Below are 27244 nucleotides of genomic sequence, written 5' to 3' on the forward strand. Positions count from 1 at the left end.
TAAATTTCTGACTGACTTAATAAAACACTGGGAAGGCTTTTCCTTCACTGTTAAGTTACAGGCAACTTATGCTTTCTCAGATGCATTGTTCTGGTTTCAGATGTGATCATTGCGCTAGGGGTAAAATTGCCCATAGCATTTCAGACTTAGTATTCAGATTCAGTGGATCACTTTACTGTAGGCAAATCTCCAGAGAGCGTTAGCAGAATGGTTGGGCTTGCATTACACGTGGGTGGGCTGAGATTAACTACTTGTCTTGAAGAAGTAACTGCATGTCCTGAAGATGAAAGCTACACTTGAGGCCATCCTTGTAAGTGATTCAGTAGGTGGCTGTCTGTCTGTCCACTGCTTTACTTATTTACCTTGTTCCTTTTTTCCATCCTACCAGTTGCTGACCCTCTCCCCTACTATCTAACTCCACCACCAGAGCAACTTTTGCTGCTTTGTTCAGTAGCTATTGAAAATCAAGACTGCACATACTACTTTGTGCACATTTCTTTCATTTTTTGGAGCGCTTAAAACCAAAAGACAGAGGAATAGGGCTTGCTGTTGCCACATTTATTTTATTTTTAAACTGACTTTTCTTGTATGCGATCTCAAGGCAAGGCATTATACAAATATAAACTCTGTGCTGTGTATCCATGGTATGGGACAACTCATTGTCTAGTCATCTTAATGCTGGAAGCAGCAAAAGAGCCAGGAGTGGTACTTTGCATTGCTTCATAGTTAGCATTCTAGTGGTTACTGGGTTTAGGTTTAAGTGAGGACAGGCACATGATGGGATAGCAGGAAGTTACCTGCTCGTGATAGTCTTGCCATGGTAGTCCATACATTGGGAACCTCACTATGGAGCCACTGCAGTGTGCTTCATGTGGGGCTACCATTGTGTCTGGTTTGGAAGCTACAGCTAGTGGAAAACGCAGCTGCTAGGATGCTTAATGGTGCATTCAGCTTGACAAGTATTATGCCAGTGTTGAAAGATTTGCACTGACTGCCATTTAGCTACTGAACCATGTTCAAGGGTTTGTTAACATTAAAAGCCTTCAGACCAGGAGACCTTGAAGGTCACCTCCTTGGTACAACTCAAGCTGATCTTTAAGATCTTCTGAGGAGACCTTGTTTGGTCATTCCACAACCAGTGGATTGTCACTTAACAGAAATGTGGAATCGGGCCATTTTGGCAATAACGCTTCCAGCATGGCCTCCCTCAGGTAATTCATGAGACAGAATTATAACTGATCTATAAAACTGCCTTCTTAAAAAATTAAGTTTATCTAAGCTTTCCTAGACTGTGACCCTTAAACTTAAAATTATTGGGCTATATCCAACTAAGTCCTACTCAGAGTAGACCCATTGAAATTAATGGACCTAAGTTAGTCATGTTAACTTCAGTGGATCTTCTATAGGACTAGCACTGGCTGCTACCCTGTTTCTTATGAGCAATAAACAGCATCTATAACAAATAGCACTTTGAACACTGCAGAGTACTCCATATTATCCTGACAACAACCCTGAGTCATGTCATACTGCAGACAAGTCTATTCTCTTCGGTGGGTCTGCTAGGAGTAGGACTAGCACTGAATACCACCCTTTGTTTAGTACATGACTCGGTTTCATTTGTGATACAAAGTTGTATTTTTATCTTGTGTTTTGTTCAGGTTTTTAAAGGTAATTTTATGGAATATTTACATTCTTATTGTAAACTGTTAGATTTTTATTCAGCAGTATTAAAAATATAAAATAAAAATATTGTCTTTTTTAGAATGCCATAACTTGGAGAATGTTGCTTCTGTGTAGACCAGTGGGGAATTTGGAGGACCTGTTGTTCAAATTAATACATGGTCACCAATTTGCATATAGGTTGTTATCTTACAGTTGGAAGTCACTAGATAAGTCTCCATCTCTTGAAAGTAATAACCACAAAGGAGTAGGGGGGAGGGAATTCCTACATGTGGGACTTGCCACCTGGTGAATAGGTTGTAATCTTTTCCCAGTTGAGTATGTGTTTCTTTCCCTGTGAGAATAAGGTTGGGGTGATCTACCATGTGTTTGAAACTTCAAATGACCAGGCTGACAGTTGCTACACAAACCGTGCAGTTATTTAAAGGCAGATTCAGAGAGCTGACATCCTGCGAGGATAAAATGGGGTTGGAGGTTGGGGAGGACAGGCAGATTCATGTACATCATCGTGTACTCTTTGATGGAAGGGTGGAATAAAAATCTAATGTCTGCTTGTGGTGCTGAGCGATATGTAGATATACAACCGTAAACTTTGTCTGTTGTGGGAAGCAAGGGAGAAAATGGCAACAGGAAGAAGGTTACTGTGGAAGTACCAGCTGACAATATTATATGTAGATTCTGTTTTATGGCTAAATTAGACAATATGAAGGAGATGTGCAAACAGTTCTGTTTTTACTGAAAAACTGCATCAGAGGTTACAGTAATAATTTCCTCTTTTCTTTCTTGAAGTCTCTCCTTTCCTGCTCTTCCCCCTCCTTCCTTTCCTACATATGGGGGAGGGGATTGAGGATCCTTGAATCTTTCTCTGTGGGTAAAAAAAAAGCAGAATAGGGAAGACCACTTTAAGCAAACAGAGGGCAGGAGTGGAAAGATTTAGACAGCCCTTCTACTATTTGTTGGCTGAAACTGGCAGCTTGCTATGTCTGCTTTTCAGTTAAAGGAGGGGAGACCACTGTTCCCTTCTCTCTGATCTTGTAAACATAATAGTAGTTGTTCCCTTGATTCCATTCTCTAATACCTGCCGTCAGTAACAGCAAAAGGAAATGTGTTGCATTTTCTTTCATTTGTTTAAAATGGCCTAATTTCAGGTTTCTACTTGACCGTTTTACATATTTGCGTAAGTGTGGTCCCTGTTAATAAACATTTTATTTACAGCGTTTAGATCCTTTTTATGTGCTGAAAGTGGCTCTACATACAAATATCATAAAACATTTAAAATGGTAATTAAACATAAAGCACCAAAAACAAAAAGCTTGTGAAACTTGGTAACCATAAAATGAACTATGAACAGCCTACAAATTGCCTCCAGAAGCCCAAAGCCTTCTGAAAACTTTGGCAATCGTTCAAAAGGTCCTAAACCAAGCGGTGTGTTTGACCTTTCAGCAGATGTCTTTACTTCATTTAACAAGCGAAGCAGAACCCGACAAACTGATTGTCACTGTCATGGCAGCTCAGGGAGAGGTGGCTTCCCATATGTTAACGTCTGTCAGTCTCCCACATTAAAGGAATTCAAAGGAACCAGCAGCTTGCTTTTGGGCCCAGAAGCTCATGGTAACCGATGCAGTTTTGTGTGTTTGCCTTACAGTATTCATTAGGAGGTGCAGCGTTCCTCACCTGCTTGAGCTTCTGAGATGAATGCATTGTCAGTTAATGCAAAATGCATTACATTAGTCCCTCCAGAAGGTTAAAAAACCATGGATAAGAGTGGCAAGATCCTGTGTCACCAAAAAGGGAACAAGCTGTGCTTGTTCAGTAGATTGTGCCAAGATTACCACTTCATCTATCGCACACGTTGTTGATCTCTCCAAACATTGGGATAACCCACCAGCGTCACCTCTCTCTCCCTCTTCTGGATGATCAGAAATGCGCTGAACCAGAGCGTAGGAATTTACATAATTCTCCCCAATTTATCCTTCAATTAAAGTACTTTGGTGCACTGGAAAGGGCCAATTAATACACGTGTGCACCACTCCCCACCCCACAGCCCCTTTCAGAGATTTGGGAATGATACCGCACAAGCAGGATTCTGCTTTCTCTCCCCTCTCTCCATTTCTATGAGGCCAAAGGTTTGTCATTCCAATATTGTCCTTTAGTCTGTGTCAAAGGAGTTTATTGCATTTATATGTTGGAGTTAGACATGATGGTTCCTGCTGGATTTTACTCCTCACCCATCTAAGGCTTTTGCCTTCGTCAGTGTGTTTCACAAAATCCAAAGCCACCTGTGACTTTACAGTTTGCTTACAAAAGCCACATTAAATACTGGTGTGCGTGAGGTGGCACAGTCTGGAGTTAAGGCCTTAGTGTGGCCCATAGCTGCAATGTTTTCATTCTGGTCTGCATTGAGGCCTTGCCTCCCACTAGCTGCTGGTAGAGATTAACTCCTTTCTCGAGCCAATGGGGAACAGCATGCAAGGCTCCTTCTCCCAGCCTGTGCAGGAGGTGCAAGGATGCCCACCGCTAGTGACAGTGAACATGGATTTCACAAAATCTAAACCCACTACTGTTTATAAATTCAGCCTTCTTTGTTTTTTTAAAGAAGAGTTTATGACTTAAACTTGGTAACCTCTTGAGCAGTTGCTTATGTCCATGAAAATTCAGCTTTAGGAATTTTATATAAGCAAAAGCATCTATACTATTCCAACAACTTTTCTTGATAATAGGCAGCAAATGTGTAACAGCAGCCAGTTTTTACCTTGAGAAATCGCTGTATCATATGGAACCCTAATGCATGCAGCCCAGTGGGAAACCCAGTTTCATCTGCCCTTAGAGCAACATTGCTTGGTGCATTGACTTAATTATAAAGTTCATTATTGGAATCGCATAAAATTATTGAACTGAGAAAAATAGCTAAATCATAACTCTTCTGATCAATGTTTATTTAACTTTGAGAATCTCTTGACCATGGAGGATTACACTATGACTTTAAAAAAAATGTTGCTGTGAACCCAAATGTAAAACTGCTTCCACTTATTTCATAAGTACACTGATGACTCTCTCATAAGAATAAAATGGACACCCCCACAGGGCTGTGGAGTCAGAGTCATGGAGTCGGAGTCGGGAGCAATTTTGGGTGGAGTCGGAGTCGGTAGAAATGTACCGACTCCGATTCCGACTCCTTCATAAATGGCAAATGTATATTAACTAGTAATAACAGATTTACTGTAGTAAAATGGTAGCACAAGGCATTTCATCACCACCACGTGAATCCAGAGCTTGGAAAAGTTACTTTTTTAAACTACAACTCCCATCAGCCCCAGGGATTGGGCTTGTAGGAGTTATAGTTATAGTTTAAAAAAGTAACTATCCCAAGCTCTGGATTCACGTGGTGGCGATGAAATGCCTTGTGCTACCATTTTACTACAGTAAATTTGTTATTACTAGTTAATATACATTTGCCATTTATGAAGGAGTCGGAGTCGGACAGTAGAAAAATAGAGGAGTCGGAGTCGAAGGTCTGGCGTACCAACTCCACAGCCCTGCACCCCCATTAAGAACTTGAGTAAGGTATTAGTAGGTCTTCTGTCTGGTGGCAGAATGTTGTGATTGGTTTAGAATTAAGGTCCCCAGTGTGGTGTCCATGGGCATCACAGCACCCTCAGAATGCTCCCCAGTGTCTGCCAGTGCCCCCCTGTCCTCCAGTTTTTACATTTAAATCAAGATTTTAAAACTTTTTATTGCTGTTCAGTGGGTGGATTGTCTGTTTTTCTTTTTTGGGAGGTTGTTATGTGCCTTCAAGTTGATTACGACTGATGGCGACCCTATGAATCAGCAACCTCCAAGAGCATTTTTGGGAGGAGTGTTGCTTAATTTGGGTTTTTTTATTTGTTTTGGCATGTATATGTGTTTTGGGAAGAGGATTCTGAACATCACCAGTGTTCTTCTACAGAACAAGTATTTTATGGTGCCTGTGAAAGTTTTTAGGTTTCCAAATGTGACCCTAGGTTCTAAAAGGTTGGGGGGGGGGCTGGCTTAGAATATGTGGAAAGAACCGATCTTGTTGCTGGAGGGGTGGCTCTGTTCTATCTTTAGAGCTCTTAACCACATATCGCATTCACCTCAGTCATTTCTGTGGGCTTTCCAAATTATGCAGATGAACTCCTGAAGAGAACTTTGTTGATTAGACATGCTTTCACTCTGTTCTTGGCAGATCTGGATGTTCTTTTTCTAGTTTGAGTATCTGGTAGAGAAGATTCTTCCCCCTCCCCATGCAATTTGCCATGGAAGAATTTCACTTAGGAATGTATTCTTAACAGGGCTGTGTGAACTTCTTTTCTGGACATGTTCCAGAATTTGTGTATATCTATGTACTTTATTTGACTCTTGGTCCCACTTCTTACGCACGTTTGGCCAGTGTCCCAGAAGGAAGCAAGAAAGAGCACATGGATGGATTCAGATAAAGAACTGCTTTGTAATTCTTTGGTTCATGCTTCTGTGGTCCTATGGGACCAGTCTGGTTTTGTTCCTCTGAGACTAGCCTGCATCTTGGAGCAGTTTCACATGCCCACTTTTACAATGTATTGAATAATGATGGCTATCCAAGGTTTAAGCAACTCTCTCAATTTCTTAGATCATGTATGGGAACCTGTGGCCCTCCAGATGTTGTTGGACTACATCTTCCATTATCCCTGATCATTGAGCATGCTGGCAGGGGCTGATGGGAGTTGGGTGTCCAACTCTACCTGGAGGGCTGCAGGTTCTTCACTCCTGGCTGTAGGTGGACATCCTCCTTCAGGCAAAGTCATATACAGTTATTGCTTTGCATAAGAGCAGTGTTGAAGATTAGGTCTACAAGCAAAGGAAGAACATAAGTCTCAGACTTTCTTTAGGAGACAATGTGCAGGAAAGCAGTGTGCTGCCTCTCAAATACACTGTTTTGTTTTTGTTTTGTAGTCTCCACAGACTTGTACACATAAGGAGATTAGCTTGTAGGAAGTTAAAATCTTCTGGGCTTTAGCCTTTTAGCCAAAAGTCTCTGTTGCAAATATCCCCCCCCCCCCGGTCACACTGATCTTGTTGCATGTACAGCTCAGGAACTGACAGCCTGGTTATTTATGCCTGTTTTGCTTGGCCAGGATATCCATAGGCAGCTAAATGACATGGGAACTTAGGAACTCTGTGTCTGACCTTCCTATAGCATCAAATTGCAGCTGAAGGCATAAACATGGAATGCAAAGTGATAATGATCAGTTGGAGGGGGCAAGTGGATTCTGGTAGGTTTGAAAGTACACTTCAGGGCATGTCAGTAACGCACCCCCAGGGCAACACAGGTGCCCTCTGACGTAGTGGGTAGTGCCAACAAAATATTGGGTCCCTTTTCCATAGATAATTTCTTGCACAGTCATTCACAACTAGTAGGTCATCATGCTGACTGGCTAAAAATAATGTCTGTTACTCTGACTTTAACTTCTGCCTGAATTGTATGTCCTGGATTTCCAAATCAGTGTTGCCTTGTTAGTGTATAAATGGGTGATTCCAGAAGCTATAGTCAAGATCTACATATATCTGAGCCAGTACGATTCTGCACTATTAGGATAATTTATTTTGAGAATGGATGGTAAACTTGGAAAGTCCTCTGTGTTAACTAAGAAGTGCATAGACATCAAATTAGTTTGTGTTTTAAACCAGGTGTCTTTATCTAGCAGTAAAATGCTAGAAGCTATTTAGAGTGAACTACCTATGTGAAAGAGAGCTTGCTTGCTTTTTTCCCTTGAGTATTTAGGAAGTACCCAGGAGTAAGCATGTGAATGCCACATTTACTAGTGATGTCAGCTAGTGGGCATGGTTTGGGGATAGTGACCTCTGGGGCCAAATTGGCCAATCATGGCCCACTATGAGGGCCTGGAGGCTGGAGGTTCCCCACCTCTCCTTTAAAGGCTGGCCATTTGATGGCCCATTTGTAATGAGTGCATACTAGGTAAAATTGTTTGCCATTCAAAAACTGATTTCTAAAAACTCTTTTCCCCTTCTTTTGTGTAGGTGACCTTCACAAAACGAAAGTTTGGATTAATGAAGAAAGCCTATGAACTGAGTGTGCTTTGTGACTGTGAAATAGCACTCATCATTTTTAACAGTTCTAACAAACTCTTTCAGTATGCCAGCACGGATATGGACAAAGTTCTACTCAAGTATACAGAGTACAACGAACCCCATGAGAGCCGAACCAACTCCGATATTGTTGAGGTAACAAACTGTAACAATGAATGAATCCTTCCTTTATCTCATTTATTAAATGTTCTGGAAAAGCCAACCATACCCATCTGGACACTAACTAATGTAATTAATTTTAATCAACAGTATTTTAAATTACCTTGCTTTATCCAAAGTGCTTCAAGACTGGTAGCAAACCTGAATAAATCACTGGAGGCTGCCCCTGGGAGAATCTCAGCCTAAGCCACATAGGACATTGTATGGGTTTAAATGACCAAAATAACATTTTGCTGAAAAGTTGCATTTTCAATAGCTATACAGTGATTTGTGTGTTTAAGAAAGGAAATATATTGTTAGTGGTTTTTTAAGCTATAAACAAGAGTAGTGATACCCAGTTGCCTTGAAATTTGAAGCTCTTTTCAAGACTGTTAATTTCAAGAAAAGAAATATAAGAAAGCTAGGCAAATAGGATGCTCCTATTTCAGATGTAGCATAACCAGACCTGTTGTAGGTTTGGTTAGCCTGTTCTTAATGTAGCTACATTCTTGCTGAGTTAAAGCTGAATATGGCATGTTAACATAGACTTAAGCATTCATTCTGTGCTTGTCAACTTTGTTGTGGTTGCACATACCCTAAAATAAGAGTTCTGTTCAGTATGGGATGTTTGGTTACTTGGCAGTCAGTCTGAGACTATTAACTGTTTCTTGCAGGTTGTGTTAGTGATATTTATATATCTAAAAATAATGAAGAAAACCAAGTGTTTCATACTCAAGCATATTACTTCAGAGGATGGATCTACTGTAGTTCCTCCTTTTAGAAAGTAGGGAATCTGCAAAAACTTGGATTTAAGGTCCTTCTGCAAATATGAGATGAGGTTAGCACCAGGCCTGCATTGCTAAATAATAGAAAATAAGTATAGAACTTGTATGTGTGTTTAAATTTGATTTTCTAAACCAATTTTTAGCAACATGGCTTTTCCCAATCAAGACTAAGGGCAGCTTTCAATATAATAGACTTTTTCAACTAGGCAATTCCATCAGTTACCTCTTACCATGGAATCATACTCTTATTTCTGCTGAATTTCACTTCAAGTTTACTTTCATAAAGTGCATATGCATTTATTATCTGTAGTTTGTGGTTTTTGTCCTGACTAGTATGTGCTTATTGTCACTGAAGGAAGCATGCAGTAGTTTGGAATCTTCATAGTTCTCTAGTCATGACATGGCTTATAACATTGTTTCTGGCTGAGCAGGATGTTTGTGGCTTTAAGGGCCAATTTATTATGTTAGTATTGTCAGCCAACCAGAACATTGCTGTGGTTGGCACCCTCTCTCTCCTCAAGGGGCAGAATCTTGTGCCTGACCTTGTGCTCCATCTCTGAAATGCATCTCGGTTCCTTTTTCTAGCTCTAAGCATGGTGCTGGGGAGGGGAATTGAAGCTGGAGATTGAAGGCAGAGTTGTGTTGGCTGGCTTTTGCCTCTTAACATGATAGGTGCTTGGAGTGCCTGTTGGGTGCAGAGGCAAGTCCCCACAATTCTGCCTCCCATTACCACCTCTGAGCTGGAGATGGGAGGTTGGGGCTTGTAATGGCCTTACACTTGTGCCTGACAAACACAGAACCTAAATAAATATATAATCACAAGTAATTCATTCCCTCTTCTCTGTTCCAGGGTTGGCTTATCTCGCTTGGCAAAGCATGGCTCTCCCCTTGCTGTAGTGGAAGGATGCTTGAGATAGTTCAACCCTGAATACTGTTTAAAACAGCTTTCCCATCACAGTGACAAGAGCCAGAGACTTTTTAACACCATGCTTTCTGCTTTAGTATCCATGCAAATAAGTTGTATCTTGGGGCAAATAAAGCAAAGCTGTGCCATTATACTAGTATAAGATGGGGAACCTGTGTTCCTCCAGGTGTTGTCATCCCTCACTACTGGCTATGCTGGCTAGGGCTTATGGTAATAGAGTTCCATGAACATCTGGAGGGCCAAGATTCCTTTCCCCTGTTTTAGTAAATAAATCCAGTTCTTCTGTTGACTCTAAAATAATTTTCATAATTACTAATCACATTTACAAATAAATCCTTGTTCTCAAGTTCAGTGCACTACTTGTGCAGCAAGAATCTTCTGAGTCTGTTCAGGCCATTTAAATTACTGTACAGCTCAGAGTAGTGTCTTCTTAGGCAAGTAACAAATGGTGAGGTGAGGATGGATGGGACAGCTCTACTTAGCCAACATTCTGAATAATTGCTGATCTATAGGCATGTTTTCTTTATTGAATTGGCAAATCCTGTGTGGATATCTGACAATAGGTAGGGATGGCCAACTTCTCTGTCTCTGTGTCCTAGAACCTCTGTCTATGAAAACATCTCTTACCCGTGTCTTAACCAAGAAAACCTAGTTGTTGCATTCAGATAACAGATGGGAAATTACATATTGTAATCTTTTAAAACTGTTTTTAACATTTTTAAATGGTAACCCACCCTGCAACCTCATGGTGAAGGGCAGGTAAGAAATGATGTTGTTGTCATCTGACCCTTGAAAACCTCTCATCTTACGTTGTTGTTGTGTTGTTTTGTGTTGTTTTGTGTTGTTGTTGTTTTGTTTTGTTTTGTTGTTTTGTTGTGTTGTTGTTGTTGTATTTATATACCGCCCCATAGCCAAAGCTCTCTGGGCAGTTTACAATAACTAAAAACATTAAAAACAAATATACAAATTTAAAAACACATCTTTTAAAAACAATTTATACAATTTAAAAACAATTTAAAACACAATTTAGACTCATTTCTCTTCATAGCTATGAGTGTCACCCACTGCAAACTTACATGAAACTTTTAGAAAGTTACCCAGTGGACTAATTTTTATTTGTCTCTGAATAACTTGATTGACTTCTGGATTACCTTGTCTCTATCAGTATCCTTCCTCTCTCTCCCCAGTAAAATATAGACTAGGAGGCTAGGAGTTGGAGTAAATTGATTTACAGTAAATAAACATGTTTATCATTGAAGTTGATTCTTTGTGAAATCAAGGTTAATATGCTAGTATGGTAGTAGTATTTTAACTACCATTTGAAAGGGGAATGAGGCCAGTCAACAAACATTTTTTCTTTGCTTGGATGTGGAACTTCTTAATGTTTGTTGCATTTTAGTCTGACCAGTTAATTTTGTGTTGTATAGCCCATTTCTAGAATCTTGTTGAATCTTGTTTTAAGTCTTTGGAGAAGTAAAGTTCTGCTTAATGATAAATTGTGTATGCATGTAGTAAGCAATTGGCATGCCTTTTGTGGCTCTTGCAGCAAATTATAGTGAGTGGATGAAAACAGAAGTAAATTGTAACATTTCATTGACCTTCAGAAGACTTTATTTTATGTAATTGTATAGTTATATTTCACAGTTTGCGGCATTGTGCCAATATCACAAGTGCACCTAGGTCTGGTACAGTGATAACCTTCAGAGCTGTGACATGGTGCACTCCAAGCAATACAGTGTGTAATGCAAGGGTATTTGGGGCACTGGCAGCATCGAATAAGGCATAGAAAAGCTAGATTCTGGGCAGTCCTGGTACTCTCCATCCTAGAGGTTTAAAGATTAGAGAGCAGGGAAATGGCATCATACAGGTGTTTTCTAGCAATGAAGTGCTAGGTGGCGTGTATTTCTGGATGCAGGTAGAGCTGGTTGGCCTGGCTTTGCTTATTATGCTCAAGGTGGTGCTTTTGTTACCCAAAGAAGAGGTCCTGTTTTGTAACTGCACTTAAATCACATTGGCAGGAGAAGGGTGTGAACTACATTGCTGCTTGTTTTTATTTATTTTTATTTTTATTTATTTATTTAATTACATTTCTAGACCACCCTATAGCAGAAAGCTCTCAGGGCGGTGTACAACAAATAAAATCACAATTAAAATATGAGCAAGTGTGAAAAATATAGTACAATTATAAAAACATTAAACATGATAAAAATCTGAAATAGAGTTGCCATTGAGTTTATAAATTAAGATCCATATTAGGTTTAAAATATTAAATTTAAAATGTTTAAAATGCCTGGGCGAAAAGGTAGGTTTTTACCTGGCGCCGAAAAGATAACAGTAATGTTTTGACATGTTTTAAGCAAAGCTAGTACAAAATTCCCAAATAAAAACAGGTAGGGAATATCAGATGTTTCTAATAAAGCTCTCTAATGTTTAGCACTGCTAGAGTTTCATTTATATATCTGTCTACTGTACTTGGTACTCTGCACTTACAATTTTGGGAGACCTCAAAAGCAGCTTACAAACATTTTATTGAAAAGCAGCATACTCCCCTTTTCAGCCCTTAAAAAACTTCCTCCAATAACTTGAATTTCCCCCCCACTGCTCACTAAAAAGTAGCAAGTAGCAACTGGGTCAAGTGCTTCTTACTTGGGAAGATGTTGTACAGCCATGACACCACAACTGAAAAGGCCCCATCTCTTGTGCCCACCCCGCTCACTTCCGAAACTGCAGGGACACGGAGCAGGGCCTCAAATAATGATGTGGGGTAGAATTTTCCAAAAGAGAACATTTTGCAGTGCTTCCTGTTTAGGACACAAATGGGGGACTTATGGCCCTCCACTTGTTAGACTACAATTGTCATAATAGGAAAATTAGGAAGCTGCCTTATACTGTGCCATACCATTGGTCTGTCTAACACAGTATTTTCCATGCTGATTGGCAGTGGCTCTCCAGGGTTTCAGATAGGAGTTTTCCCCAGTTCTACTTGGAAATGGCGGGAAAATTCTTGACTGTTGGTCATGCTGATGGGAGCTGAAGTCCAACAACAACACCCTTGGTTTAGGGCTTTAAAGGTTAACACCAGCACCGTATTCTGCCTGGAAACCATCTTGGAGCTAGTGAATCTGGAATAAAAAACATCTGACTTGTATGTTCTGTTCAGCAAACTCCATTCATATGTCTTGCTGCCTCATATTGGACCAGTTGAAGTTGCAGAGTGCTGTTTAAAGGTAGCCCATGTAAATGTGTTACACTGGTTCAACCTGGTTGTTACATAGCATAAATGATCTTAGCCAAGTCTGCGTTTTCAAGTGTAGAATTCAGTAATGTTATCACAACTAAAGTTCCACTTTCAGTTCTGTGCATTTTAGAGCACATAAATACCTTTGGAAGTTGAATTTCTTGGTAGATACAGGAAGGTGTGATGTATTACAAGAAGACTGCTACCAAACTATATTTACAATTTAATTTTATTCTTGGAGAGTAGCAATATAGCTTTGGAAGCTCTGAAATGACATGTCAATGCCTGCTAGTTCTGTCCTCTTCTATTAAGAGAACACTGATTTAGTACAGCTTCCTCATTAATTTAAATAGACATAGTTCAGGCATTTGTCTAAAGTATGACCTACCTTCTTGTTCGTCCTGTGATGCTAAATGGCATCTCTGCTAGTGACGCATATGTGAGGGAGAACATTTTCATGTCTGTCTTTTAAGGCAAAGTACAATTTTAAAATGTTGAAATTGCATGCAAATGCATCGCTTTAGTGCAAGGGTGGGGAGCCTGTGGCCCTCCAGATGTTGTTGGATTCCAATGCCCCATAGGCCCCAGCCAGTCTGGCCAGTGATCAGGGATGATAGAAGTTAGATTAGAGTCCGGCAACACCCTGGAGGGCCACAGGCTCTCAGCCTTGCTTTAGTGTTTATTGAGCATCAAAGGCTACCCCTCTAGTCTTCGGTATTGTCAAGCTGCTATCTGCTTCTTGTTGTGGTTCCAAAGTGTGTTTCCAATATTATTGTCTTCCAACAAAAAATCCAAAGGTTTTTGTAACAAACAATAACATGTTTTGTTTCTTTTTTTTTAAACTCACAATATAAAACCATTAAACCCCCTTTAGATCCAGCAATTGTAAACATGATTTAAGTTGATATCTTTTTAACTTTTGAAGGCATGGCAGGATTTTGTTTTTGTTACACGTCTCTGCAAAAAGAGCAAAGAGGAACATGTGAGAAATTTTCCTGACTGTGAGAGAACCTAGTTACCCCTGGCACTCTCCTTTCTGTGTGGGTGGCAACATCAAATCAACTAATGTGATTCAGATACTTCTTGCTTTATAGTAATAGTATATCCTGTCGTTCTATGGTTTCTCATTCAGAACCAATTTTCAGTCCATATGGCTATTGGCCTGCTTTGTCAAATGACACTGCAGATATCATCAAACTTGTATAACAAAATATAATTAAGTGTAATAGAACTTGCAGAGAGCCAGTGTGGCATAGTGGTTAGAGTGTTGGACTATGACCTGGGAGACCAGGGTTCGAATCCCCACACAGCCATGAAGCTCACTGGGTGACCTTGGGCCAGTCACTGCCTCTCAGCCTCAGACAAAGGCAATGATGAACCACCTCTGAATACCACTTTCCATGAAAACCCTATTCATAGGGTCGCCATAAGTCAGAATTGACTTGAAGGCAGTCCATTTCCATTTCAATAGAACTTGCACTCAAAATTTGTTTGAGAATAATAACTTTCAAAAATACTTGCCACAGGGCATGCTTGTCTTCTGATGTTAGGTGATTTGAAACAGTCTGATTTCCTTCTGTGTGTAGGTTAGTTTGGCTGCTCAGATTAGAAGTTTGGAGGGAATACTAGCATACAAGCCCGTCTACTTTCTTAACTACATTATTGAATTAATACTCCCCTTTTAAGAACATGTGTGATTTGAAGTAGCTCCAGTAAGTCTGCATTATTTATAAATTCAGCCCCTGATCCATAGAGATGTGCACAACTCCTTTGCTCTTGCTATTCTGAGATAACTAGGTTGAGATGCACATCTTGCATCTATAAGGTGGAAGAGTGTGTACCTCCATCCACAGCTTTAAGTGCAGATGGGGATTGTATTTCATCTCATTCAGCATGTAGAATCCAATTCAGCATATGGGACTCTGCATGTGGGATTCCTATGCTGGATTAGGACAAAAGTGTTTTATCTTGCTTGTCATAAAAATTATCCAATTTGCTAATTTATTGGCTGTCCTAATTCTCATGTAATCTGAACCTGCAGCATGAGAAAGCAGGTGCAGTTCTGCAAAGCAGATGGAGGGTGTGCCTGGGGGACATAAGTTAGGCTCCAGAGATCTGCAACAGGGATGTTGATTTACTTGCTGCCTTAGCTTTTAGTGTGCTATTCTTGTTTAACCTACTTTGCTTTTATTGCTGGATACAGCAACAGCAATAGTTGATACAGAAACAGTTACCTTTTCTTTTGGATTGGAAGCTCAAGTCTGTTTTTAAAAAGAGTAACTTCAGCATTTAGGGGCTGATCACTCAGTGGATCTTACTAACTTTTGCCGGTGACGTGAACTTCTCACTTGCCACATGTGACAGGCAATTGGAGTTTCTAATTGGCTGAAAGTGACCACCATTTAGAAAGCTAAATTTTCTCCTCTGGAAGCGAAGGGGCTGCATCCCGTGAGTATACTTGGCCTGTGCTGAGTTGTGCTGAATATCTCTTTTTAAACATTGCCAGTCTTTAAGATGCGTGCTCTTCAGCGCATCCCGCTGCATCTCTGGTGGCACTGCCTTCAATCCCAAGCCGTTCCAGTGAGAAGCAGAAGCTATGCAGAGTTTGGAAAAGGTGTCCAAGGCCAGGGGGAGCAGAGTGCTTTGAAAACATGGATTCAGTTAGGCACATGCTTTCAAGGAGCACACCTGCCTGGATGGGGAGAATTGGCAGACAGGAAGAGCTGAGCAGTAGAACGGGAGTGAGGAACCTCAGGCTCAGGAGCCAAATGCAGACCTCTCTGGCTTTTTGAATTCACAACCCTCGCTGGCCCTGCTCTGCAGCGTGAGTGTTTTTGCCTGGCTAGAATGTGTCCTTGAACTCTGATAATGCCTCTTGCTTGTTTGAGTGGAGGGAAGAGGTAGGGGTGTGTGTCTGTGTGTCTGTGTGTCTGTGTGTCTGTGTGTCTGTGTGTCTGTGTGTCTGTGTGTCTGTGTGTCTGTGTGTCTGTGTGTGTGGAAATCATCCTATTGCACAAAGTTAAAATTGGTTCTGCCCATTTTCCCCTCTGGGCCCACCCACCATTGTCACATGGTCCCAGAAAGGTTGCCTAAAAGAGAATGTGGCCCTTTGGCTGAAAAGGTTCCCCACCCTTGTTGCAGAGGGAGAACCATTATACAAACTGTTAAGAGGTCTTCACCTTTCTGTGAAGATTCTGAAGGATAATGTCCTAATCTATTTGTTCTAAGACCTGCCTTTCAGACTCCCCTCAGAAGATAGCTTACAAAACTAAAAAAAACCTGTGAAAATACAGTTGCAGAACAAATACCAAAACCAGCACAGTTCTGCCAAATTCAAGCTTGAATAAATATGGCTTCATGCATTAAACGTGTAATGCAGTCATAGTGTGATTTAATTCTAGAAAGGGAAAAGATTTACATTTAAAAATTAATCATTCAGTTATTTTAGGCAGCCTTGAAAGGAAACTAAGAACCTCTCAGGAACTTCTGGTCAGTTCTAGGCCCAGAAGTGGCTGATGAGCAGCCAAACAGCTCCATCTGTTTCTGTAACAACCAATCCAGACACCTGGATCTTCAGATAGACATTTACTTCATGAAGCTGATAGATGTGCAAAATTAAACTTGCAGAAATGTTTGCCTTTTTTGCTAGGTTGTTTTCTTTATCCTTTGGAGCATACACTTACTTATTTTTACTTTTACTTATTTTTAAGTGAACATATACATGGAAGATGAGACCCCCAGGTCAGAAAGCACTCAACAGATCCTATTGGAGGTTGCTGATTCACAGGGTTGCCATAAGTCGTGATCGACTTGAAGGCACATAACAACAATACATGGATGAGTTCACATTACATTAATCACCATCCATGATCTCAATGGAACCCCCCCCCCCGCCAAACACACAATACTGCTATTACTCCCTTCCGGGGAGGGTTAATTTTTAGGACAAATTGCCTAATACTCTGAACTGTTACTATTTTACTGTCATGTTGTATTTTATTTGTATTTTTATTGTGATGCATTATTGCAATTGAATTGTACGTCGCCTAGAGTGGCCATCGGCCAGATAGGCGACACACAAATTATATTATTATTATTATTAGCAGTTGGAAAACCTCCAGTTGGAGTCCATGGGAGTTGTTCCTCTTGCTAATTTCAGTGCAGGGAGGTGCTGTTTCCACCAGGATCATAATGGGGGAATCCAGATTGGGATCCCCTTCCCATGTGCTATGATCCTCATCAGAATTGGGGGTGGGGTGGTTTCCACAGATAAGATTGCATTTTTAAATCCCCTTGATGTGGCTGTAATTGGCATGATTAATGTAGTTAGGCTCTCAAATACATGACAGATCCGAAAGGCAAACTTGCTACTGGTGGCCCACAACTACTGAGAAGATGTGCATCTTTCCAGATCTAATGAGTTGGCATGTGCAGAGTCCTGTATGCAAGTGTAGTAAGTAACTTGTTTGCCATGTATTAAAAATTGTGTGGTTTGTATATGAAACATGCTGGGGGGGGCAGTGTCCTGTTGACAGTACAAATTGCTTTTTTTGTAGCATAGTGAGTGAATTATTTTAAAGGCATAGCTCACTGGTGATTTTTGAATGGACTGATAATCTAGAAATGCTTCTTGGCCAGTTGCTGCCACTGAATTAACTGCAGGTTGAACAGAGAGATAATTGCCAGAAGCCCTGTAGTTTAAAAATAGTAACAGATTCAGGATGATGAAGATCTAGCATTTGCTTCTACAGTTACATGTTGGGACAAATCTTACTTTAATTTACTTGCCTCCAGAAAAATGGGAAGTACAGGGTTTCCCCGTTGTCCTCAAAAGAAACTGGTTTTGCAGAGCTAGAAGCATTCTAGCTTTGACATTGAAACCAACTGTTGTGTTTTCTGTGGCCTGTCTATAAAGAGTCTCTTTAAGTATGCCTAGAGGATTTTTGCATATGTACGGTAGCCATTTAGGCTATGTTTTTAAATTGCTTTTGGAACTTGCATAGATTTCCAAACAACCAAACTGTCCAGTGATGGAAAGAGAAGAGAAGGCAGTTATATGAATCTGCTAGAAACATTGGCTAATACTTTACAAGGGCAAAGCTGAGCATGGTGCTGACATGATACAGAATGTTGGAGATAGAGTCTACTTTCATTTGAAAGGGATTTTTTTAAAAAATATGTGTCCTCCAATTGGTGGGTTTAAAGTATATTTCATACTACACATTAAGATGTATGAATTCATGGACTTCTGGGAAGGGTGACTTCGCTTGTGCCTGCTTTTGAGACGGGCTCCCGCCTCAGAAGAAGCTTTTTCAGATATAAATCAGTCAGAACATTTTTTTTTTGACTGATGAAATTTCTCCCGGGTAGGGAGAAACGTAGAGATCAACCTCAAAAGCCTGTTTTGTTGGGAGGACTGATTTTCATTAATTTATGAGAAAAGGTCCAGCCAGCAATGCCGGACGGACTTCCGAACAAGCTCTATCTGATTAATGCGACACGTTTATCTTTTCTTCAAAGAGAAAACGGACTAACAGGCAAGCACCCTTCTTTCTATCTTTTTTTTTTACTTGGTTTAAATTGTTGCAGCAAAAAGAGATTTGTCAAATGAATCAGCTTTAAAGAACTTCTGGGTGAGCTGTAACTCTTCTCTGTTATTCACGAAATTAACAGCTTATCTCTGCTTCTATTGCAAAAAGCTGTCCTGGAAGTGCATTCTAAAGATATAAACAGAAGAGGGATTTCTATTCCGAGGAGAAAAAAATAAAAAATATGAACTTTGGAACATTATATTGTCTGGGACTATTCTCTTTTTGGTCTATTTTATTTTGACGAATCTGCTTCTTCACGACACCACTAACTGTTTTGATGCTGGGAACTAAATTTGTTTTGTATTCTTGAACATAGAGAGATAAGGCAGGCTGCTCTGTTTATACTGTGATGTCATCAAGCCTGGAATATTAACCCAATTGTTGCTGAAATAAGAAGTGGTTCTTTATTTTTGTTTTGTTTTGTTTTCGTGGTTTTAAAAATGGCAATCAAGAAAGTGGCTGAGAATCTGGAAGTAATTATGTTTCAGAAAATAATGGATGAGATTGAGATAACGAAACAAACCCTGCGACAGGGCAGTAAGGAGCTGAAAATTGAACTGAGCAAAATGATGCACGAGCTTAAAGAAATAGGGGATCCTGTGAGAGAGGAGAATGAGATCAGAGATGAGAAAAGAAAAAATAAAGGGAAGATACAAGCCCTGGAGATTGGAACAAATGTGGAATTGGAAAAAGATCTGGAGTTTATGGATATTAGAAATAAAATCTACTGTTTGGAATTTAACGTTATCTCTGAAGAAATTAATGAAGATATTAGAGATAAAGTTATCAATGGCTTGGATAATTTTCTGGACTGGAATGATGTGATGGAGCTTGATATAGAGAAAATCTATGGAATTAACTGCAGCCATGTGACAATGGAAAAACTCTCAAGAGATGAGCCAGTGCATTTTGTAAAAAAGAAGAACAGAGATATGACTTTACAACAATATTTCAGCAACTTATTCAGAATCGATGGCAAGAAAATATTTGGGATAGAGGAAATTCCCATCAGACTCTTATTATATGACTATGGCTATGACAGCAAGATTATTATGGAATACTGATAATGAAAGATTGGACACTGAAATTACTGGACTTAACAGGACTATTGAAGATGGAAGATGGAATTAATATGGATAATGGAACAATGGCTATTGAAATTATTGGACCTAACAGATTTTGATGAGATGGATTAATCGATATGTTTATTTGGACTATGGTTATGACAATAAGATTATTATTATTAACGAGATGGATTAATCGACATGTTTATTTGGAGAAAAATTGATAGATATATTTCTTAAAGAATTGAAACCTCTCTTTGACTTTTTGTGGAAAGAATAAAGTAATGTTTATGAGATCTGATGATTAATTAAGATAACTACTGGAGGAAAGTGATTTTATAATATAATTTAAGAGACAGGATTGTTATATATTGTAGACCTATAACTGATTTGATCTGCGACAAATGGGAAGTCAACATTTTATTTTTTTGTTTAATCATTTTTGTTTTGTTTTGTTTTTTGTCTTTGAATGTTTTATGATTTTGTTTTGTTTGTTTTATGAAAATTTGAATAAAAATTATTGTAAAAAAAAAAAGATGTATGAATTCATAATAATCTGTCTTCATTCAGAGAGAAAATGTGGATCAAACCTATACTTGGCTCCATGCCAAGTATACACATGCTAGAAGATATGGGTTTATTTGTTGTCTTGTAATGTACGAAGTGGTTCTTGCATCTGCCGGATGGTGAAAGTGGAGTGCTCCCTTCTTGGTTAAGTTTATCTATGGTTTACAGTGATGTATGAATCAGGCCACAGTAATGATTTACTGTGCAATCCTTGCTTTAGTAATAAGCTTACATAAGATTGAAACAGTGGAAAAGCAGAGAAGGGTGACTTCAAATTTCTGATAGACTGAATAATATATACTATCGCTGCCTCCTTTATTTCCAAGCCTAGATGCCTCCTCTTAGACATTGAGAAGATGGATTTGTTTCTGAAATAGTGAAAGGATTTATTTCTGTGGTTTCCAGCTTGCTTAAGTCTCCCATCCACATGGCTTACAATCAGAATAGTTGGCTTCAGCAGTAGAACTGCAGTATCATCTGCATATCTTAAATTATTATTCATCCCTCCAATTTTCACACCTCCATCTTGGTCCAATCCCACTTTCTGTATATGTTCAGCATATAGAGGAAACAAGTAGGGTGATAAAATACACCCCTGTCTCACACTCTTTCCGATGGAGAACCAGTCAGTTTCTCCATATTCTGTCTCAAACCCCCTCACCACGTTAAGGTGTGCATCCAAAGAGGAGGCATGACTAACTTAGGTTCATTAATTTGAATGGGTCTACTCTGAGTAGAATTAGGTTAAATATAACCCAGTACGAATAAGCGTATTTAGGTTTGTAGCCTAGAAGTGTTGTATTCAGTTTGTAGTAGCACTGCAAAAAAACAAGGCTTGAGAGCATGTATTTTTTGCCAAAATTAGCAATGTATTAACATTAGATGGAAATAATACTCCTCAATGATATGTTGGGCTTATATTTTCTTGTGCATGTTTATGAGCCCAAATTTTCATTGGAATGTTGTAGTATACTGAATATGCTGTAAAAGAAGTTGGCTGTTTTCTGAAACGTCTAAATAGAATTGTGAATGCGAGCCTCTACATGTCTAACTCTGGATAGAGCTTCATTGCACCTGGAAATTAATACCTATATTTAAAAGTTAATCTTCCAGTCCCATGAATCTTGAGTACCTAGAAAGTCATACTGAATATTCTGTTCAATGAAGGTTAGATACAATTGAAACTGATTCCAGCTGGCATTATTCCAGGCTGTTTTTTAAAATCCAGCCAAGTTGCTGCTTGACATTAGGGATTACAAAATAATGTAACAGATTGGTTACTTTGTGCAGTTTTTTGAAAAATATGCTTATACAGTATAGGCATCATGGTGAATTTTTATGCAGATATTAGGAGGTAGAAATCCTGTGGAAGAGTGCCAAAATGCTTAATCGTAAAATGGAATCCTCACTTGTATTTGGTTTTAAATATGACTGGAATGAGGAATGAAGTGTCATTCATGGTAACTACTCCTACTCCTGTGATGCAAGGGTGTGTAATCAATTTGTTACCAGGTGAACAGGCATTTTGTCCCATGTCTTGGATGTCCATATTCAAATGTGCATTACACGATACTAGCTATGTAATATTTTGAATTATCCTTAATGTCCTCTGTGTAGTACCACACATCAGATCTTTGCATGTGCAGAAATGTCTACAGCTATTAAAGAGTGAGGAAGCCTTTTGACTACCATATGTTTGCCTCAAGGCATAGGGCTAGTGCCTCACCAATTCAGTTAGCATCTAATTACCATGGAGTGAGGAAGTCCCAGCTTCTTTTTTCTGAACTAGAGCAATTCTGTGTGGTTTTTCTCTTAGTTCAGTTCTGTAGTAGTGGTCCTGTGAATTCAAGTCACAGAAGTACCTCCTTCGTAAAATGTGAAGAATATGGGGGCAAGGCTGCCCAGTCAGACACACATCTTCTCTGCCTAAACTGCTTAGGCAAACCCACAGCTTAGAGGCGTGAGCAGTGTGCCAACACTTTACTAGGCAGGCCAGGACAGGTAGGGAATCCTGGCTTAAATCTTCCCTTGTGAACTGACAGTTACAGTGTCACACTTCCCACTAAACCCAGGGTGATTAACCTTTTTTGGCCTGAGGGCATGGCCAAAAGTGGAAGTGGTCATACCGACCCACAGAGATGCATAGCCGTCATCTGATCTGTGCAGATCAGCTGTGGAGAGGAGTAATTGCCTTCTCCACACTCAAATGATCACTAGGGAGGGGGCAATTACTTAACTGGCTGCCATTTTTATTTTATTCATATTTCTTCTCTGATTTGCAGTTTTATTGTGATATGGTGTATTATGTACTGGATTTTATTACTAGCTTTCTGGATTTTTTAAGATGGAAATGTGGAGTGTAAATGTAACAAAAAATAAACCAGTTGCCCATCTCTGAGAACTTGGCCATATATTTCTTACATGCCATAAATTGGCAAATAGCTCTCCCCGAGCCCTTTCAAGCACAGCTCTACAGGACTACCCATACCACAATTACCCTAATGCAGAGCCTGGAGTTCTACACCAAATGGAAAAAGCTAATGATTATTCCTGTGCAGTATGTCCCATATGCAGGAGTTGTACTGAATAGTATGGATGCCAAGGCCTGTCTACTGTAGGAGTGGTCTAGTAATTTAAAGAGCTTGAGTGTAGATTGTTATCACACCATATAGAAGCTCACAGATCTCATTGCTCCAACCACCTTTTGTTGTTCATCTGGCACACCTTAACTTTCATCCACTCCAGATGCGATTCCCCAGATCATTTCAATACAATGTGGGTTGACTAGTCCAAACTCCTGCTCATCACTCCATGCTGTTGCCTCCTTCCTATGATGGACTGACAATGCTAATCTTTCTGAAGTATGTCCTTTTGCCATTACCATCCTCCTTAGCTCTCATAGTGGATTCATCACTGTGGAGATTGGCCAGTGCTCTTGGTGCAATTGAAGTGATACAAACATGAACCTCTTGGAATGACAAGCAAGAGACTAGGACTGTAAGCTTTCAGTCTTTACCTTTATAATTCAGTGTCCAAATAGTCACGGATGGTGTAAAGCAGGGCTTCACAGAGGGTATGCCAGGGAGCCTTTAATCTTGCATTCTAATCTGGCCTGGTGCTATGATCACAATATTTTTCCAGTAATGATACACTTTGCCGGAAGAAAAGAATCTCTTTGAGTTAAGTGCACCTGCTGTAATCGATGCATCTGCAGAGTGGTTGCTGAAGAGTCCCTTTTGGGGCCTGATGAACATAGATCTCTTTGCCATCAGAGAAAGCAGGAAGCTGTCTGGTTCTGGGGTAGAGCAGGAGGTAGTCTCTGGGGATGTATTCCACATTCAATGGTTGGGAAGTTTCTGGTATGCCTTTATGCTGCTGTTTAAGATGGTGAAATTGAACAACTAAGCTTCATACTTGTAGCCGCAGTATGGCATGCAGTACCTCTCATCCCCATCTGGGTGAGTGACAATCTTCCATGATTTACTGACCTTCTTTCACAGAATTGAAAGGAATCCCTTTTCAAGATTTCCCATACTTTCGTATATCAATGAGTGTCTCACAGAGCAGCAAAGAAGGGTAGCAGAACGTTCTGGTAGATGTTTTAACAGGAGTTCTCATGCCTTTATAAAGCAATTTCTTACAGGGTTACTTGACAAGTTTCTCCTGTTGCAGAGCCATTGCTCGAGGGAGTCTGTTGCTCATCCTTTCACAGCTCATGACAAAACCACCTGTGCCCTTATTTGTATGTTTGTTGGACATCCTTTCATCTTTAAGGTTGCATTTCTGCTAGGAATCAAACTGATCTGTTCGTGGGAGGTGGAATCCACAAGTAGTAATAGGATATTGAAAGAAAGAAGAGTGGGAAGTGTGATGTTAATGGAATTTATTCACTTGATCCACCTTCTGCTCCATCCACCAGGTAAAAACTCTTGAGACTCACATTTGTGGGACTTCATAGAGACAGTAAAGGAGAAAACAAGGGTTGCATTTATTACAAACATTATTTAGGAATCCATGCCACCCACCTTCCTTCCCCATTATAAAGGCTGTAACAGAGAGCGTAAAACACACCTCTGGATTTGACAGAACTAAGCAGGTGATGTGTTAACCCTGCCCTTTCACTGACATGCTTGACACAAAGAACTGCTTGGTGATGGAGCACCCTGTGCCCCAAAAGCTTGTAGAGGTTCCTTTGTTTTGGCTGGCCTGTGTGCAAACCTCACTAGTATAACTACACAGAGAGCCACTTGAAGAATAGTACTTACCTGTCACTGTCTTACTTCGTCCAAGTGCAGCTTTTTGCACTATCATGGTCTGCACTTGGGGAACTTGTGACCAGACGTTGTTGGACTAAAATTCCCATCAACGCCAGCTAACATGGCCAGTGGTCAAAGATGCTGGTAGTCCAGCAACATATGGAGGGCCACACATTCCCCACTTGTAAGAAATCAATATTTTAGTGAGGTAGTATCTACACTTTGGAAATCCCTGCCTATTGACATGGGGCAGGTGCTTTCACTTTGTTCTTTTTGGTGCCTGCTTAAAACATTTCTGTTTAGGCAAGCCTATCTAGACATGTAGATGTTGATGTGCTTCAATGTCTCTTTAATTTACTGCTGTTTTAATTACTTGTTTTAAATGTCTTATAAACCATTTTTATTGATAATTTTAATGTTTCTTATAAACCACTTAGAGATTTTCTTACAATCAAGCGGTATATACATTTTGTTAAATAAAAATTCCTGGTCCACATATTTAAATCATGCTTTAGATACGAGCAGTGTACTGTAACTGTCAAACTCATCACAAACTAATCACTCATTATTCTTAAGCAAAAAGTAGTTCTCCTTCTTACTTGATTATATGTGTACTTATGTAAAAATAAGCTCAATCACTTCGAAACACAAAATCAGTGATTGAAATGACATGAAATACTACTAAAAATATTTTAGGTGTATGGCAGGGGTGACTGACCCTCAGCTCATATTTCTGCAAAACAGTTTCTGCCCCCTTGATACACCACTGATTTTGGCAGTGTGCTGGGCCCAGCACTAGGGATGGTGGAGAAGGTTAAAACTCTCTGCCCAGCCCAGCACCCTTGTGTGGATGCTGATTGCCCCTTCCACAGCCATCAGAGTAATCATTGGATTAGGGAGGACGCCATAAGCCCCCTCCCCAGAGAGTGTGTTTGCATGTGCCTTGTGGATATGTGTGAGAGAGTCGCATGCATACCCGTTGCTGGGATGCAGTCCCAAGAGGGTAGTTCAAGAGTGAAGGCTGCTCTCTGGGCCTAAAAAGGTTAGGCTGTCCTGATTTAGGGAGCATTGCCACATGTTTTCTATGTGACAGCTATAGAAATTGAAGGTTTGTACATAGCATGCTCTGTCACTGAGTGTGGAAAAAGATGAGTGTGTGCAACCACACTGGCAAACTGGGAAAGCACCATATGAATTATTCTCCAAGTATATTTTCCAACTCAGTAGTGTGACAATGTCCTAAAAGCAAGACAGTTAATAAAGATAGTGAGTGGGCCAAACGATTGTCTGGCATGTTGTTGTCCGTGTGCTGTTTCCTCTGACATGCGGTCCCACCAGGTGTTGCTATTTTTGCAGGGCGTGTGCAGTTGCTCGTGGTCAGTGCCAGCAATGACACTGCTATGGCTGGCCTGCCCGTTAGTCACACAGAGACCTTTGCCAAAGGCAGTGCGGCAAGAAGGGGGATGGATTGGTATGTCATCACTCCACTATCGATCTAGTCTTTACACCATTTTGCACTCTAGAAGCACTTCCCTGCTTTGCCACTGCAGCAAAGCTGTCAGTGGTGCTCCTACAGGCTCTCCAGTGGCATCCATGCCATAGTGCTGCTCGTAAACATTGGCTAGTATTTGCTGGTGCTTCTATGGCAAATCATCAACTCCACAGGTGCTCTTGAGAGCCATCTTGGTTATCATATGCCTTCCTGTGGAAGGACCCTATGTTTGACAAAGGACCCTAGAAAACACAGGGTCCTTCCACATGCTGTGACACAGCATGAGACTATTGGGTGGGAGGCCCTGGGGAGCCTCTGCATACCTCTGCTGTCACCCCAGTGCAGCAAAACAAAAGGAGAGGTCAGTGTGTTGGGTGATGCATGCGGCAGCGGTAGCTCTGCCTTGGGCTGCGGAGTGTTTTGCGCTGGCCCTGGATGCTACTGAAGTGGCTGGCCCTGAAGTCTTCTAATCTTTGGGAAGAAGCACACACAGTGTATGGAAGTGATGGTAATACATCTAATTGCATGGGGCCTGCTACTAAGTTGTGGTTTTGAGAAGGGCTTACAAAAAAAAATGAATAAAAAGCACAATCTTTCGCCTTTCCCTGGGTTTAAGAGGATGATGCATATTCACCTTGACCTTGAGCTGGTCTTTGAAGGCACATGGAAACAGTCCAAAGGGAGCTTTCCTTGGATGCTGGGTGTTTGTTTCGGAGTGCCTCCAAAGCCCACGATTTCTTGCTGCTTTCAGAATGTGAGAGCATGGGCTCTTGCTAGCATCATACTGAGCCTCGGAGGCATTCCGACAGCCTCAGGGTTTTGTTGACGCTTCCTGATGCTTCTGTGAAGCACAGTGTAGCATATGTCGCTTGCTCTGTGCGTGAGGCTTGATACTGAAGACCACACATGTTACTGGCTGGAAAAATCTATGAATCCCTCATTGTGGAGAAAGATGCGAATAACCTGTTTCCATGAAGGAAGGAAGTCTGCAAAGGGACAGACTGATTTTTCTCCCCCAGTAGCATTTGACCTTGCATTTTGTTTAGAAAAAGCTTTTAAAAATAGTACAAAGCTCAAAATATATAAAGTATGAGAGGATATGAAGAGTAAAACCGTGACAAGATTGTACAGTCTTTCCTTTTGCATGCACATGGGCACATTCCCAAGAGTCAGATTTGAGCCAGATTTGGTTATCTCTGACATAGTTGCCTGTGAGAAAACAGCCTGGCCTATCTGCTGCTGAGTCTGCCCAGTTTTGCTTTGAGATTACAACATTCCACTTGTGCTTCCCTTGACACACAAGAGTAACAGTTTACTCTTACGGTACTTGATAATGATAAAATAAGTGGTACTCTTATCAGAGTTGGGACCACAAAGAGTGTATGAAATTAGGAGGCCAAACT

The 27244-nt window shown here is 40.3% G+C and overlaps 1 protein-coding gene across 7 annotated transcripts in view; it reads left to right on the top strand.

Annotated features, from left to right (window-relative positions):
* The window catches only part of MEF2A (myocyte enhancer factor 2A), a 91763-nt gene that overhangs the window by 24526 nt on the left and 39993 nt on the right, over positions 1–27244 (top strand). For all 7 annotated transcript variants that reach the window (XM_061595299.1, XM_061595292.1, XM_061595293.1 and 4 more), the window contains exon 3: positions 7717–7920. In XM_061595299.1, the coding sequence (XP_061451283.1) occupies positions 7717–7920 (204 nt within the window). The remainder of the gene's footprint in view (positions 1–7716; positions 7921–27244) is intronic.

The sequence above is a fragment of the Rhineura floridana genome, chromosome 14, assembly GCF_030035675.1.
Source record: "Rhineura floridana isolate rRhiFlo1 chromosome 14, rRhiFlo1.hap2, whole genome shotgun sequence".
Lineage (NCBI taxonomy): Eukaryota > Metazoa > Chordata > Lepidosauria > Squamata > Rhineuridae > Rhineura > Rhineura floridana.